Here is a 17,813-nt window from a genome sequence, read left to right as displayed (position 1 = left end):
TTTACAATTTGATGACTGGCTCAGTTGACAAGAGAGAGAATGTCACTGTGGCTTTAGTGAGGCCTTTGATGTACTCTGCTGTTGTATTTTTCTAGTTATAATGTTAAGATAAAAACTGGATAAAAAACTGATCAAAATAAATCTTAACCTGCTCAGAGAAGTGGCTGATGTTCTGGAGAGCAGGGATGCTGTTTCGTGGGTCCTGGACAGCCAGGAGAAATAGGCTGACAGAAGCCTCCTGAAGTTCCAAGAAAATAAAGTTGAAGTCCTGTATCTGGCATGGGATAACTCCATGTTATCCCCACCAGATACCCGGCTGAAGGCTGATGGGCTAGAAAACAATTTAATAAAAGGGGTCTTGGGTGCTTCATCAATGAGCTCTTGCAGCGAAGAAGACCTGTTGGTGAGACTGTAGCTGGTGGATCCCAGGAAATCATTATTTCCCTCTATTCAGCACTAGCCAGACTGCATCTGGGGCACTGTGTGGGGTTTTGAGGTGCTCACCACAAGAAAGATGATGGCAGCCTTCAGCTAGTCTGGCCAGGGCTCTGGAGCTCTGGCCTAACAGGAGGAGAGGCACAGAGAAGAGGATTTATTCAGCCTGCTGGAAAGGGGAAGCTGCAGACCTGACCTCTGTCTGCAGCTGCCTGCTGGAGGACATGGAGAGGAAGGAGCCAGAGTTGTCTTGGAGGTGCATGGGAATGGGAGGAAACAGACACATCAAAAATTCACATTAAATAAAGGATTTTTTCTTTTGTTGTGAGGGTGGTGAAGTACTGAAACTGATTGGGCAGAAAAGTTGTCAGACTTCCATCCTGACGTGTTCAAGAGCCAGCTGACAAGTCATTGACTAAACTGGCTTAATTAGACCTTTGAGTAAGGCTTGGGTCACATGGACTCCAGAGGTACCTTCCAGCCTGAGTAACTTTATGACTGTAATAACTACAGGGGCAGAAGAGCTTCAAAATATACAAAACATTGAAAAAGCTGTCAGAACAGTCAGTTGTATGAACATTCCAGTTCCTTAGGTCTGGACTAATTCTAATGAAATTTGGTATCAGAAATTTGCACCCTCTTTAAGTCTGATGCTCCAGATAGCACACAGCTATCTGTGCCTAATAAATATGGAATATAGAATTACCAATATATATGTCCAAATCATCAAATCCTTGTGTAATTCTCCAATCATTCATGCTTTGTGATTTTTTTTAAGCTTCATTTGTCCTTTACTGTTTGAAGGGTATGTTACAAGGGTAACTAGACTGAAAATCCTTCTCGTAGTAAATTTTTCCTTGCTCTTGCTTTTTAAGTACAACTCACTGCTGTTTGAAATAAAGCAGTAAATGTGTATATTTTATATATATTCTTTGTTTTTCTCTCTAGGAGATATCAAACATATTCTAGAAAATGAACTTCAGGTTCCTGCATCTAAAATGCTGTTGAAAGGGTGGAAGACTGGAGATGTAGATGATAGTGTAAGTTTTCAACTGTGTTTTCAGTTAACTGAATTCAGTTTCAAACTGAGCATCTGTGGGTGGGGATTACAATGCAAGAATTGTTAGTTTCAAACAGTGTCAGATGTCTTGGGTGGCACACAAAGAACTCTTAATCTAAAACATTGCAAAATAAAATCAGGACAAATCAGTTTGTGTTTGGTTTGTATATAATGTATAGAATAAAATGATGTCCTGAAGTAACAGAGATTGTATCTTGAAACAAAATATTTGCTGATATTGTAAATACATGCCTATGATTAAAAAAAATCAGAATTGGTGAATGTTTTATATTTATAATGTTTTTTCTCCCTTCAGACTGTTTTAAAAAGTCTACACTTGCCAAAAAATAATAGTCTTTATGTTCTAACACCTGACCTGCCTCCGCCTTCTTCAAGTCATTCTGGGTAAGTCTTTTGGCCATAAATTCTATGTGTATGGTTTTTGTTTTTGGGGATTTTTTTGTTTGGTTGGTTTTTTTGTTTGTTTGGGGTTTTTTTGGGGGGGTTTTTTGGTGTTTTTTAATGAAGCCACATGTGTATTTTTAGGAATCTGCAGTCAGTAAATACGAAGTGTTATCACTGCACTAGTGACTGTTGGGATAAAAGGAAGCTTGTTGGGGTTTTTAAAACTGGTGGGGTACATGAACCTCTTAGGTACATACAGAATTTTACATGTCACAGATGTGATGACTTTAATTTAACAGAAATCTGGTCCCTGTGGAAACAAGAGCTGGCCTTGCATAAATTGCTGCTTTATGTTGGTCCACTTAATGTATCTTATAAATCTGTATAAATCATTCCTGTCTGTTCAGAATTATTTTATTTTGTACTTTTAAAATGTATGCAGATGGGCTGAATAGTTAATCAATATAAAATTAATTTTTCATTAATAATGAATTATAATTTATTTCCTTGAATTGAGAAGGATATATTTTATTACTGATTTGAACACTCAAGAAGTAAGCAGTGAGTGTTCATATGTCACAGAATCACAGAATCATCAAAGCTGGAAAAGACCTTCAAGATTATTTAGTTCAACCCACCATAATCACCCCTGAAACATATCCCAGGTGCCACATCCAGACATCTCTTGAACACTTCTTGACTGTGTGAGAACACATCGCTGGGCAACTTCATCCAGTGCTTAACCACTCTTTCAGGGAAAGCTGTTTTTCTAATACCTAATCTGAACTTGCTGTGGTGCAATTTAATGCCATTTCCTCTCATTCTTCCACTTGAGGCATGGCAGTGGAGACAGACTCCTCTTTTTGGGGTGTTTGGAGAGTGAGGTCTCCCCTGAGCTGAAGGGTTTCTCCAGGAGCACCCCGGGCTCCCTCAGTCACCTCAGGACCTTCCCTCCAGGCGCTTCCCCGGCTCCGTTCCCATCTCCTGCCCTGCTCCAGCCCCTCCATGTCCTTCCAAAGCTGGACACAGCACCCGAGGTGTGGCCTGGGCAGCACAGGGGGACAGTCACTGTCCTGGTCCTGCACATTCCTGCTCAAATCCAGGTGCCACTGGCCTTGCTGGCCCCCTGGCCATGCTGGGCTCGTGTTCAGCCCCTGTCCAGCAGCACCCCCAGTCTCTTTCTGCTGGCAGGGAATGTTGCGAAGGTTTGAAAAGGAACCGACGTTATATGGAAAATATTCTTGTAAAGTCATTAGCAATTCGTTTGGTTTGGTTTTTTCCGTGTCTTTCCCTTTCCCGAAGGTTGTCCTGTATGTGCTGTTTCCCAGGAAAATGGGAATTTTCCTCGGTAGCCGCTAGAGGGTGCGCGGGAATTGAGCTGCTCCGGACCGGGATGCAGGGGGGATGCAGCTCATGGATGCCTTTGGAATTGGGCAAAATGCATGGATTTCAGCTTGTCCGAAGAGGGAGTTGGCTTTCTGCCCTTGTAGGTGATAGGAGAACATGCTGCAGGGGCAGTTCTATTACTGGCGAGAGGAATTCTTGGAGAGTCAATAGAAATTTGTAGCTGCATTCCTAAGGACTGAAAGGACTTTGTGTATTACTAAAAGGTACTTGTGCACATTAACGTGTAGTCTGTGGAAGAATTAAGAATGCTGATATGAACTATAAAAATAATAATAAGTAAAGGAGCATTTAGAGAGGGAAGAGTGGCACTGGGACAGGGTGGTGTACAAGAACTGTATGTGCAAACAGGAGCTGAATTTGTGTGTGAGGACGATAAGCATTGTACCTTAGCAGCTATTTGAAGAACAGTGTAAAGACACTACAGCTGCTAATTGTTTAATTTCCAATTTCAAAATTTTCTAGCTAGGTATTGCTGTATATTGCAGTTTGAATGTTATAAATCTGGAGAGAAAACTGGAGTCTGAAGAGAGTTGTTTATTGCAACTGCAGTAAAGTATATAACAACAAACTGTTTAAAAACAGTTCTTAGCCTTTTTTATAGGATTAATGGTTTTAAAGAACTTCACTTGATAGTAAAATCAAAGTAGTTGTTACCTTTTATAGTTTATATTTGTTTCATAGTGGAGATTAGTTCTGGATATTTTTAAGATAAAAGTTGGTAGCTTTGGGACAGCAAATGGTGCCTAATTAGTGGCTATTTAAACACGGATAATTTGAAGGCTAGATCATCTTCCTGAAGTCATAAATTCTAGATGAAAGGGGAGGCTTGCCTCCAATTAAAGCATCAATGCAGATCAAAACACATTTAATTGAAGCAATGTACCAAACCCAGTTACACTGTTTACTGCCTACTGTTAGGTCAGTTATTATTCAGATTAGTTTGTTACCCACAATTTTTAAAAGCGTCATGCTCACGTCTATTATTAATGGATGTTGAGGAACTTTGCCTCTTGCTCTGGGAGTTCATCTGTTGTTTTCTTCAAATGCCTTCTGTTTTGAACTAGAGATAAATAGTCGTGATTTGAATATCACCAGAAAGTGATATTTGAAAAGCCTGAGATTCCAGTATGTGATATTTTATCTATATGCCCTTCTTAAAAGGAACAGTCTGGCCTCAGCTCTGTGAGCTCCAGTTTTGTCTGTTCTTTATAGTGAGGCAGAACACTGTCTGAAACATCCTATTCCAACATATTGGTATGAAGGCATTGAAGTTTATTGTGACAGACTGAGTGGGCTTAACCCAGAACTGACTGAAAACCAGCATCTAAATGTAATGGCAAAGTGATCCTGCCTTTTAAACAAACAAAAATCTCCTGGAGTATCTTTGCTCATCAGTAGCCTACCTAAAGCTTTTATAGGTAATAGAAACCCAGTGAATTACTGCTGCATGCTAGTAAATTGAGGTGGAAAGATTAAATTTAAATGTCAAATACCACCTGTATTGTTCCACCCTGCTACCACAATTTCAACTGGCAGAGCCATACTTACCCATGCACGATATCCAGAACAATAACCATGTGTTCTGTGAGCTGTGGACATACGGAAGTCTGATTTCTGGTGAATTCCTCCCTCGTCCCAGCAGCTGCAGTAAATCAGCCTTCCCCTTCCATGCTTCCCATCATCTCACCTACCTCTGATGCTGCCTCCAGTTGTGTATTTTGTAGCACCTGTGTAATATTTTTCCCCTTGCACAGAGTATCAGCCTGCCCTGCATCTGTTCTCCAGCTCACAGTCAGGTATCAAAGGAAAGGAGAATCATGTCCTGTGGGTAGTTTTGAGATCACTGGCCAGGGATCACCTGGATGAGTATAAAATACTGCACTTTTAATGCAGCCTTTTACTGAGCTGGGTGGTAATTTAGGTCCCCTTCCTCCTCCTGGCTGTTGATTTACACGTGGTATTTGAAACCTTTCTAACACTATGAGACCTTAAAACCAGTGACTGTGTTCAAAAGTTACCAGGTGGGAGCAGAAGTTACCAGGTGGGTGGAAAAGAACATAATTTCCCTCAGAAAGAAATCCTGAAAGGAAAGATGCCAAAGAATGTCCACCATTCAACGTCCATGGGATAGATCCCTTGCACCAGCTTTGTCAGATTAGATTAATCCCTTCCTCAGCAATTCCTTCCCTTTGTTGTCTTGGATGCTTCTTGAAGGCTGGAAATACTTAGTTGAGGAAATAGGTTTAGGAGAATGCAAGAGGGAATCATGAAAAGCGTGAGCATGGGAGTCTGGCCATGGAGCTGGGTCATCCAGATCGTCTCTCCTTTCTGTCCTGTGTGTTCTGGGAGATGTTTTTTGTTGCTGTTGTTATTGTGATGGATATAATGTATTTTGTACTTTCTTTGACTTTCAGCTATTTAGCAAAAATACTTTATTATACTTGATGAATCACTGGAAAGTTGAAAAGCTTTAAAACCCCAGGTGCATACCATGGAGATTATTAGAAATAATGAATTTTACTGAGTGATTGTAACTTGTTTAACAAGTGTAATCATCTGTATGGAAAAGAAAAAACCCACAGATCCCTTTTTTTCAAGCAATAGGTGCATATATTGCTGAATGCCTCTGCTTTAGATGATTGCAGAGCAGTGGTGGTGATGTGGTGTCTTGTTGTACGTTATCAACTGTAGCAGAGTGTTAATTAAGAACGATGTAACCTGCAACTCCAATTATTAGTCCTGTCTGTTTAGCTGGACAGGAGCAGTGCCTTGCTTTAGTTACTTTGAAAGCTTCCATAAGAATGGTAAGATTAATGTTTTATTTTCCCATCTGTTCATGAGACAGTTTAAAAATCCTGAAGTTTAAAATGCAATAGAATGTAAACAAAAGGGCTTCTGCTCATTTACATGTTAGCCAGATTTGCTAACTGATTGCTGTTTGAACCTAATCTACCACCTCCTGCTGCATTAGCTACAACAAACATTACATTTACATACTGATTTCTTATTTTGTTTTAATGTAAATAATCTGTAATTACAGTAAATTTGGACTTCTGTTGACATGAGCTTATATAAATCTGTAAGTTTAAAATGGAAATGTTAATTACCTTGTGTCATACCTGTTTATATAAAAATCAGAGGTTTTGGGGAAATCTGTGTGACTGAGGAAGATATTGGCTAGTGGGAAATACTGAGTGTATTTCATAAAAACTGGAATGAAAGGAGCATTTACACATAATTTTTTAAGGATTTACTTTTGGTCAAATTCTAAAATATTATTAAAATTTCAAAGAAAAATACTGTCATAAAGCAAAGTCTCATATAAAAAATCAGAGCATTAATGCCATCACTTAATAGCAGATAGAATCAATCTGTTTTTTATATCCAAGTCTCTTGCTAGAACTGATCAGAGCAATGATTGTGCTCTGATCTGTTTTCTTTTGTCTGTTCTTGAACTTCTTTTTTGGGTGTAGGCAGGGTACCTCAATTGGAGGATTGGTGCCCAAAAATACAGATTCCCTTGCCTCTTGTGCTGCACAGCGAGTGCAGAATCATTCAGCTGAGGTGAAAAGGTTGTAATGGTGTATATCACCTATCAGCAAATGCTTTTGGAGGCTGGGGTTTGCAGTAGGGGAAAAATCTTCTAGTAAGAGTGGCCTACTTTAGTCTCTTTCCAGAATTTAGTTTTCTTTTCCCACTAATTAATTCTCAGTTTAATTGTATTCGCTTAGCACTGGTGGCAACAAAGAAAAAGAAGGGAAAAAATCTGTATTGTCTTTAATGGGACCTACATTTTGCGCCTGATTTTTTTTCCCCTTTTAATATAGCTATTTTATATGGAAAATTGTAGTGAACTATAACATTTGTAGGAAAATTAAACAGCTGCAAACACTGAGGCCAAAATTTTAGAGACGTGCCTTGTATTCAAAGTCAGTCTTCTCGATCCACTTATGTGGACCTAAAGAGAAATAGAAATAAGCTTCATCTTACTGCCAGTGAGAAGTTTCCTTTAAATGCTTTCACCTTGTAAAATTGATCGTTACCTTAATGGCTGAAATGGAATTTTTGGGCAAGATGTATTTTGGTCCAAGTAATTTGGGTTAATCTGCATCCCCCTTTGCTGGAGGAAGTGATTTTGGGAGAGACAGACATCTCTGGCAGTGTGTTCACATCAGCCCCATCCCACACAGGAGGGTGGGCACCAGCGCTGGCATCAGTGACCCATCAGGTGTGCCATCAATTCCTCCTCCCTGTGACTTTCTCCTGGACACTGTCCAAGCTTTACAGCTGTCAGACCATGTGAGATTTTGATGTGGGAGCTCCAAGGACTGGAGCAGTTGACCAGCGCACTTCTGTGTAAGCAGAAGTAATGTTCCTCAGTTTGTTATTTTTCTGAAGAAAAAGTGAACAATTAACCATGCACTGCATTTGCTAACACTTTCAAACCCAGTTTCTCCTCTTTTTTTTTCTTTTTTTTTGCCAGCTTAATTTTCAGCCCTTTTTTCACTCTGTTTGTCAATAAATATGTACTGATAATTTGCTTGTTAACAACATTCAACTTGTGTTGCTTAGAAATCCCAAAAGTAGAGGTGTCAAAATTGTTAGTTCAAAAATTAAAGCTTTTAATTTTTAGGCACTTCATTTAAATTTGTTTGAAGAATATTTTTTCCTTTCCAAAATACTTCCTGCTCTCATAAGTGGAAAACTTTTCCTATGAGTGGATGCTTTTTATTAGCAAACTGTATTTTGAGTTGTACTGAAGTGTGTGGATCATGCATAACTGGAGAGACTGAGGGTTTGATCAGACTGGCCTGTTTATTCTATGTTTACATCAATTACAGAATGAAAACATGAGTCATGTTATCAGTTAGCATCTACAGATTTTCAGACAGAGTCAAAATTAGCTTTAACAGAACCTTGTGTGAGTCTGTATGGAATCCAAAGCCATTCACATATGCGGTAATTAATGTTTTCAGAGCAATTAAATATGTCATTTGCCTCCAGTATTTGCTGAAAACAAATAAAAAATCAGAATCTGAAAAAGCACAGCAGGATATTTTAGTTGCTACTGAACATTTGCCAATAGAAATTATGGTTATGGGGATGCAAAACTTACTAACAATCAAATTAGAATTACCTTTGAAAGTAGGCGTAGAACTTTTCAGGACTCCTCTTTTTATTTTTTCCCCTCTTTTGAGGGACTGTTAGGTATTTAAAGAATTGTTAGTCCTTTTGTTGAAAATCTTGTGAAAGTACAGAAAACTACATGTTCAGCATCAATGCCTCCAGTTATATTTGTAGTGTGTCTCATGCACATGATCATACTTAGCATTGGCAATGAGTTATATTTATTTTCCATACTGGAAACCCATAAATGACAAGAAATAGCACTTCATGATTTTGTTTTGTAGTATGTGATTATTGAGATGTGGATGGAGCCAAATAAGGTTTCCCAGTGAAGATATTTCCGTGAGGTAGATTTCCCTAAGATGTTCAAGCAAACTGTGTATCTCTGGCTAAAGCATCCACTGAGTATTGTATGAGTTCCTTCCCATCTGAGCAGCAAACCAGCAGATCAGTAATTCCAGAAGGAGTTAAAATGAACAAATCAGATCTCAAATGATGGAGGAGTCTTTCTTGTCTTTTTGTATCATAAGATACAGCTGTGCTGGTCTGCATTCAGAATTTGTCCTTTAGTGCTAAGAGGTATGGCTTGTTGAAGTGTCACAGAATAGTGAAGATGTGAAGGAAAAACAGTCTGTCATTCTTTTAAGTGTGTGTGATAAGAAAAAAAAAGAATTGAATAGACCTCATTAAATTTCATATGCCACTGAACAAGTCAAGTCTGCATAAATATTGTTTAGAAACGCAAGGTGTGGTACAGTGTTGCTGCAGTTTTGTAGCATGTGCAAGATTGCACACAGCCATAATTGTCATGTCTATAGCAGTAGTCCTGCCTTCTGCTTTGAAAAGTAGAGAGCTGCATAATTTTGTACCTAATTAAGCAATCAGGATACCTTTTTAATATCCATATGTCTTACTACCAGGAAAATCAGAAAAAAAAAACCCCAAGTTTGTAACAACATAAAGATATAGTTGGTCTGGTTAAACTGTATCTTAAGATTTTTGTTAATTTAATTTTTATTTATGTTTTTATTTTTATTAAAACCCTCTCTGTTTTTTTTTTAATAAAACCCTCTGAGTGTCCATTTAAAACAATGTGAGCAGAACTAAATTTTCTAAATGTTCAATACCCACACGAGAAATTTTGCTGTGGTTACTTTTCCAGATCTAATTAGCTGGGTTTATGTTTTTTAAATTAATCTAAGCAGAAGCATTTCCACTTGGTTTCTGCTTCAGGTTATCCTTGAGAAGCAAGAGCATGCTTTGCCTTGTTCTATTTACCATCAGTTCTTAATGTGCATCATAGCTTGATATTTGGTCTGGCCATCAATATGCTGACAAGGCTATTATTAATGGCATTAGGAGTGCTAAATACACCCGAGGTTTGTGAAGATAATGGGACTCTCTCCATTTTGAAAATACTTAACATTAGATGAGCTTTAAAGGCTGCAGTCACCTTATTAAGGAAGGAGTTCAGGAATGGCCTTTGGTCATTCTCAGCATGCTTCCTTGCATTTAAGAGTGAAAAGAGAGATGATAATGTTGTGCCTGGACTTGTCCATGCAGAGTTTAGGGTACCCTGGGGTTTCTGCATCTAACTGTAAAACAAGCTATAACATGCTTATCCCTGATTTTCCTGTTTTTCTTTCAACCATTTCAGGGCCCTGCAGGAGTCATTAAATCAAAACTTCATGCTGATTGTCACCCATCGAGAAGTCCAGCGGGAGTACAACCTCAACTTCTCAGGAAGCAGTACCATTCAGGAGGTGAGTGCTGTTTCACAGCTGAAGAATAAATGTAGCTCATTATAGCTAATGCCAGCTCTCTTAAAGGGGGTTTGCGTAGGCTCGATGGATATTCCTGTATTTTATTAGTCTTTTTTATTTTAATCAACTGGATTATCAAGATTGGATTAAAGAATTCAGTTAGAAAATTGTGTTCTATGAAATGATACCAAAGGATGTTTCTTTTTGTACTGTAGTAGCAAAATACACAAACACTTCCGTATACACAAGCAGTTTATTGAGTTATTCAAATTTCATTTTACTTGAAACCCCTTGAAGCTCTCTCTGTCTTCCCTTCTTTTAACCAGCTCCATCTCCATTTTGTAGGCACCTCAGCCACTGTGCTTGTTGCTGTTGGGGAGCTGTAATTCTTACTGGCCTGGGAGCCAAATGGTTTTGTGTGTAATGGACGTTGCTGCCGTTCTGTGGAACGGCCAGCAAGGGGTGATATTGGAGAGAACTTCAGCAGAATTAAGTCCTAAAGGAACAAATATCTCTGATGTGACTCTGAACTGTCTGAATTCAGAATAAGCAGTCCCTTGCATATTTTAAAAACTCCTTTCCAAGCCCTAAGGTTGTTGTCTAGTGCTCCATGGTATATCTAATGCCAGATGTTGTGGATGTTATTTTCCATATAACCCACTGCCTTCTGGAAACTTGACAAACAACCTAGAAATGTGAATCTTCAGAATTCACATTACAAAATATTAAGATTAAATGTTTGCTTTTCAAATTAAATGTATGTTTGCTATTATTGGTTTGACACTTCTCTCAGTCTTTTAGGGTTGAACAGATTTTATTGAAGTTTTTCATGTCGCATGCTGACATGGTAGACAGAATTAATTTAAGTTCTGTAATATTAGATATGGGAGTAGTATCTCATACAACAATGAAAAATGATCACTAACTGTTTTCATTTTGAATCCTGTTATTCTTAAGATCTAAATTCTGATCTTTCCCTCATGTGAAAGCCTGTTTTCTATTTCTTATGTTCAGATCTACTATCGTAAGTTCTGTTTTGCTTTTTTGTGGTAATACAAATAAACATACTTGAATCAGTTTGACTTTTGAGGGGCTGAGCTTTGACTTTCTAGACTTATAATGAATTTGAACATTTATGGAAATAAATCATCCAAGTATGTGGTTTTAATTTTAAAATGGTGAGATTCTAAAAGAAAACACATATGTATATATTGTCTGTTTGGTTTTTATCAATGCTGTGTCATTTACTTCTTTGCTGGTGGGTCTTACCTGGCTTAAAGGAGCCAGAAAGTTGTGCCAGGGGGATCTAGGCTGCCTTTCCATGCACTGAAGTTTTCTTGTTTGTTGTCAATGGCAAGTTGTGGTTACAGTCATCATTATGAAATCAACATAATTTAAAAGTTCATTATGATATTCCCTTTAAATAACCAAAATAAAACCCCTATCACCACGTAACCAGCATGAGCAGAAAACCTTTCTTTGCCTTTTTTTGTATCTGAGTGTTACACCCAATAGAGTGTATAAAATTGTGAAGGGGCTAAAATGAAAGGAGCTCTCTGGCCCTTGTTGTGCAGCTGATCCTGAACAGGTGAACGTGTCTGTCTGTGCAAAGGCTCCTGAAATCCCTGGGGATTTTGCTGAGGTAAAAGGGGTTGCTGAACATTTGTCTAATTATAGAAAACAAGCACTGTTTTGAATGTTAACTCCCTAATGGCTTCTTAATTTAATTTTTTTTTCTTTTAGAGTAATCATTGTAACAAATCTAGGCAGTCATTGTGGTTTGGAGGAATCAGTGGTATCATTCTTTGTCTCCTTTGTCTCTGTCCTCTCCAGGGACTGTGAGATTTTTTTTTCCTCTTCATTCTCTTGTTCACACTTTAACAAATTAATAGTTTACTTTCCTCCTGGTGTATGTTTGTAACGGTGGAGAAGCTCAGTGATGCAGTTGCCAACCACAAGAGGGCAGGAAGGACTATTCAATTATTACCTAAAAATGCCGCTCAGTGTTTTCAAATTAGCTTCTGGTATATTAACAAAAAGGACTATAATGGCCAAGTTATTGTTTGATTTACAGATAATTGGCATATTGCAGGGAGGAGACTTAATTTCACCCTTTTAAATTAAACAGGGAGATTTAAAAAGACATAAAATATTCATTAATGTTCAGTGATTATAAAGCAGTGGCATATATTTATTCTACCTTTATTACTGTTTCGATGGGAAAATACAGCAAATATTTCAGAAATCGACTTGGCCATACTGACAAGTTGAAATGTTTAAGCAGTGTTAATGCAATCTACTCACACGCCATATCCTATGCAGAAAGATTCAAAATGACTACATCAATTATTAAAAGAAATATTTAAGATTCTAGAAATGTTCTACTTCTTGCCACAGTTGGGTGCAACTATCTCTCAAGGGCTACTGGTGCAGTGTGTTGTTGTTATTAGTACTGTGAATTTTAAGGAATAGATATTTTTTCCAAGGGTCTCAAAAACCCCCCAAACTCACACCAAAAACTCAACCCCACCACCCTTTCAGAAGGCAGAAATGTTTTGCAGTGCATAAAATACAAAATTCAGTGAGCTCCCAACTGTGCTTTCCTAAACTACTATTGCTGCAGTTCTCTGTTTTTTTATTGCTTAGGATAATGCATGTTTAATAGTAAATGATATTTGGATGAATTGTTTTTTCAAAGAAATTGTGGTGTTTAATGGGGAAACCATGTGACAAAAAATTATCTGAGAGGAGCCTGATGCCGTAGTGCTCATGTCTGCTTCCAAAATTGATTACATATTACTTTCATAGTTGGATTTTGGAGGGTACTTGAAAACGCCTTTGTTTTATTTTTTAACATTCTTTATGGAAATAGCTAACTCTTTACGTATTAAGATCTGTTTTCTCATCGTAAAAAATATAAGTTACGTTCAGTTATATTGTTTTGTGATCACGAACTTCTGTAGAATCTTTGGAAATGGAATAAAAAAATAAATGGAACTTGTCAAAAATTCTGTATATTTGATTAAATTTTTTTTTGAGTTGGGCAGGGGAGTAGTTAACTTGGAATGTTAGAAATTGTGAGTTAATCTGTGTCACAGGTTTCTGACATCCATTTGTTCTTGTAAAATTGCAGTATTAAATTAATTCTAGGCAGATACTGTTCTGGGAAATATAATGGTTACTTTTTTCCATGATCTGCATTTTAAATTGGAAATTGGTAGGTTTAGTGCCAGTTAGGAGACTGTTAATGAATACATTTCCAGTGTATTACATGGTCATATAAAGACAATTTGACAAACTGAACTTCTAATACAAGACTAAATGGACTTTTCTGTCTGAAGACTTGTTCTTTATTCTGCTACAATAATTTATAGAGACTGCTTGAAATTGGAAAGATTTTTTTAACTTCAGGTTTGAGAAGCTCTATGCTAAATTATTACAAGGCATTGCCACATTAATTTCTTTTCTAATTATACTTACCAATTTGTTCTCATTTAGAAATGAACATTTCTACTATTTTTCATTTTTGCAACTTGTAGTTTTATTGTTTTACAGAAATGAGGGAAAGCCTTCTTCAGAAAGGGGAATATTTAAAAGCAAGTTTGTGTTCTGATCCTGGAGCAGACAAACTAATTTATGAAAAACTTAATGGGCTTGAGTTCTTGTCACAATAATGTGCTCTACACTTTTTGGTTTAATCAGTGACACAGAAAAAAAAAAAAAAACCAAACATTTTTAACAAACTGGATTGCTCCATAAAAAACAAGGACTTTACATTTGTCTATTTTACTCTTGATATGGATTTTGAAGCCTTTTTGTGATTCCTGCGTGCAGGATTGCAAAAATATCCAGTGTACACAAGCTGTGGCTGCTAAAGGGTGGAGAAGTTAAATATGCAGAACCCTCAGTCCCCTCACAGATTGGTGATCTTATTTTGTAACTGCTGGAAATTCCAGTTGAGAATACTATGTAAAGCAAGTACTAGGCACTAGAATTCTTGGTAAAACATAAAATCTGTGCAAACAATGCAGAGAAGATGGGTTTTTAAATACTGGCTGCCTCTGCATAGCTGCCTCTGCTTTTTATTCTGTTCTTTTAGCCAATAACTTAAGCAGGGGCTGCCTGCTCAGCCTCCCTGTCACCTGTGCTAGGTAATATATTTGTTCTCTGTTCCCCACAGACTCACTGGCTAAGGTGGAATATGGAAAGCAATGTATCCAATAGCCCTCCAGGCAGGAGGAGGAACTATTTGTGCACACAACTGCCTGGGCTGAGATAAACTGTAAATTCTGTGTTGACAGACCCTAGTCAAATCCTTTGTGATGAATTTCTTTAAACTTTTTTTCGTGAGTGGATGAATGCTAAACAAGATGCAAAATCACCACGATGAACGTGCAGGCAGAAGCCTCATTTAAGAGGCCTAAATAAATGTAATATATAAATATAGGTAAGCTGAGAAATTACCTGCAGCAGGCAGAAAAATAATCCTGCTGATGTTCTTGTAGCTTTTTCAGACCTGTTTTTTGGTGTCTGAACAAAATATTTTTAAGACAGTTGTTGCTGGGTGAGATCATTCGAAGTGAACGTCAGACACTGGCATGGAGACATGAAATGCATGTATAAATAATGTTCCTCTTTTTAATGCTGTAGCTAAATAATTACAATAAAACACATTTACCAGAAATAGATGTACTCAAATATGGTAAATATATTAATAATTTCAGAAACAGTTGTTTTGTGTTTTGACATTTTGTACTTACTTTAAAATTGTTGAAAACTACTGTTGTAGTAAAAATCACTAACTAGCACTTTTTGGATTTAATAGGAAGTGCACGAATGTTCTATTGTTTAAATTCTCCTAGTATCAGAGAAGCTGTTAAAATACATTGCTATACTCATTGTACTCGAGAGCTGTATGTTTTTGTGAAATGTGAACATTTAGTTTGCTTTTTAAAGAAGTCTGTCATCTTAAAATTATACTCAATTTATAGCAAGTTGTGACAGCATTATACGTAATTTAAGCACCACCGTGATAGCCTCAGTGTTCTGCAGTGGTAAATGAGGACGTGCCTGCAAGCCAGGCTTTGACTTTTTCAGCGAGGAGAGAAAAATCTATTTTTAAAAAGCTAAATCAACTTCTCGATTTGTTTTTTTGCCTTTGTATTGTAGAAAACCAGCACATTCCGAGGGTAAAATGTATTTTAGAACCTGAAAGAAATACTGATAAACTTTTTGTAAGTGGTCATGTGTGGGGAATTAGATGAAGTTCCTTGGGAAATAAAGAGGAAATACCTTTTAGGTACCTGTTCAACAGTGATAGCTTTATTAGGCACTTAAAATATCTTAATACCTGACTGAAGAGATCTGTTTCAAAGATATCCCATTGAAAAATATATATAACTACTTTTCTTTTTCTGCAACACAAACAGCAATAAGAGATAAAGAAAGGGCACTACTTCTCACTTAATTATGAAACCTAATATATTCCTGACAGAATATGTTTCATAACCTGTGATTTGATTTTGGTGGGTTTGGACGTGCATATCATTAAAGAAACGATCTTGAGTTATTAAAAACTAGTAAACATGGACATTTTTATATGCAAGAAAAGGCAGAGAGTAAATAATTGCACTGGTGACCAATACTGTAATAATCCTGTTTTACAATATGCACTTGACAGGTTGTAATAGTGCTAATTGAAGAGACTAATTCACACTTGCTTCATTCTATTCAAAGGCAAAATCAGCAGCTTGTTTTGCTTTTGACCAGATGGTCCTGATGAACACCTACTGTGCACTTTAAGTGCTTTACTAGAATTACAAAGGCTGGGGGCTGCATCCGACTCAAAATGATTTGAGAAGAGAAAAAAACCTCACTGCTCAATGGATTTGGTGCAACTAAATTAATTCTAGTGGACCCATTACACATTGAGCCCCCTTTTCAAAGTGCTGAGCCTCCTCGTTTGTTCTGTAGCAATGAGAAAGTGCAAGGCAGATTACTGCAAACAGAAATAAAAAAAAAGTGCTGTGAAAAGGAGAAAAGAGGCCTTGAAGCCTTTTCATATCATTTGGGTTTTTCAAGTGCGTTATTTTTGGGGAGGGTGGATGTATGAAAAGCCAATTGGAGTTTTTTTTGTTTTAAAGTGCGCTATTTAAGTACTATGAATATAAAAGCAAGAGCAACAGTTGACTGAGTTTACTGTGGTAAAGCTTTGTGTCCAAGGATGAATCAAATTCATTATAGTCAATGCTTTGTATTTTCATATGAATGTAGGGTTAGTTTCACAAGACTGTGTCTGTTTAGGATAATTATAATTTAATATTTTCCTTTCATAAAGTTATCACTGTAGTTTATCTAAAATTTGCTGAAAGCAAGGTTTTTTCCTTGCATAAATTTAGAAGCACCCAGAGAGTTTTAAACTCCAAAGGAGGCTGTTTGATTTGCAAGGGAAGGCGAGGCAGGTTCCAATAGCACAGATTATTATAACTAATTAGAAGTCACACATCTGTTAACGTTCAGTTTGTCAGCACTCAGTTTAGTGTGTGTGTGTGTTTATATCTCTTCTTCCTTTCTCTCCTTCTCTGTCTCTATTCCCCTCCATCCCTAAGTGTAAGTTGGGTTGGAGAGAAACTCTCAAAGGATAAGGATCAATTTATTTGAATTTGAAAATAATGAGGAGTCATTGTTATAATTTTGGTTATGCGTTTGGCTCTGTAAATGCTCAGTCATGTGAGTTGTCCTTATTTTAGAAGTAATCATGTTGAATTGAATGGCTTTGCTCATGTAATTTAAGGATGCTAAGGATTTTGGGGATCAAGACCTAATTTAAAACCTTGAATTTTTTAAAAACTGCAATTAAATCCTTCGCTTGCTATTCTGATTTTGAATATTTGCTGTGTTTTACTTTCGGGTTGGTGAATTTTTATGCAAGGCTTCTATCATAATGCTAGCTATTAAAAAGGTGTTAGCATGAAATGACAAGAAAACCTAAGCAGCTTTATGAACATATTAAACAGCTCTGTCCCCAGCTCTAGTGCTATTTAGAGTGGGAAAGCAACACTCTGTAGCTAAATAGCACAGTGCTGTTATCTGTGTGAATTATATTTAGTTGAATAACAAATGAAAAATTCAAGTTAGCTTTTTTTTTGCAATTAAAAAAAATTAATTTACAGCTTGTAAATTAAAGTGGTTTAGAACATGGTTTAACCTTTCTATCCTGTGTTAACTATAATATGATCACTTCTATTATTGCATGATATACACTTATATTAAAAAAACACATTCGTTGAATTGCTGATTTGTTTTCAAACAATGAAATTTGTATTTGTGCAAATTATAGTAGGCACAGTGTTCTCTCATGTTTTCTCATCAAACAACCCAATTATACTTATAAATAGTGAGGTGCTAATGAACTGTTGTTCGGGAAAAGTTGATTTTTTTTTTTTTTAACTTGAGTAAGAAAGGAAACACTTCACAATTTTAGAGTGCTTGCTTGGTGAGAAAATATTTGAAAATATTTTACTTATGTAAATCATGTTGGTGCTATCACTTTTAAATACACAACAGAAGCTAATCTAAAATCCCCATCAGTTCATATGGAGCGTAACTACATGCTT

The 17,813-nt window shown here is 36.9% G+C and overlaps 1 protein-coding gene across 1 annotated transcript in view; it reads left to right on the top strand.

Moving 5' to 3' along the window:
* The window catches only part of FAF1 (Fas associated factor 1), a 150,089-nt gene that overhangs the window by 36,845 nt on the left and 95,431 nt on the right, over positions 1-17,813 (top strand). The window contains exons 5-7 of the mRNA XM_039711387.1: positions 1,384-1,475; positions 1,812-1,900; positions 10,092-10,197. Coding sequence (XP_039567321.1) covers positions 1,384-1,475; positions 1,812-1,900; positions 10,092-10,197 — 287 coding nt within the window. The remainder of the gene's footprint in view (positions 1-1,383; positions 1,476-1,811; positions 1,901-10,091; positions 10,198-17,813) is intronic.

This window comes from Passer montanus, unplaced genomic scaffold (genome assembly GCF_014805655.1).
Source record: "Passer montanus isolate IOZ18808 unplaced genomic scaffold, ASM1480565v1 scaffold25, whole genome shotgun sequence".
NCBI classification, from domain to species: Eukaryota; Metazoa; Chordata; class Aves; order Passeriformes; family Passeridae; genus Passer; species Passer montanus.
This window is presented reverse-complemented; position numbering and strand designations above follow the sequence as displayed.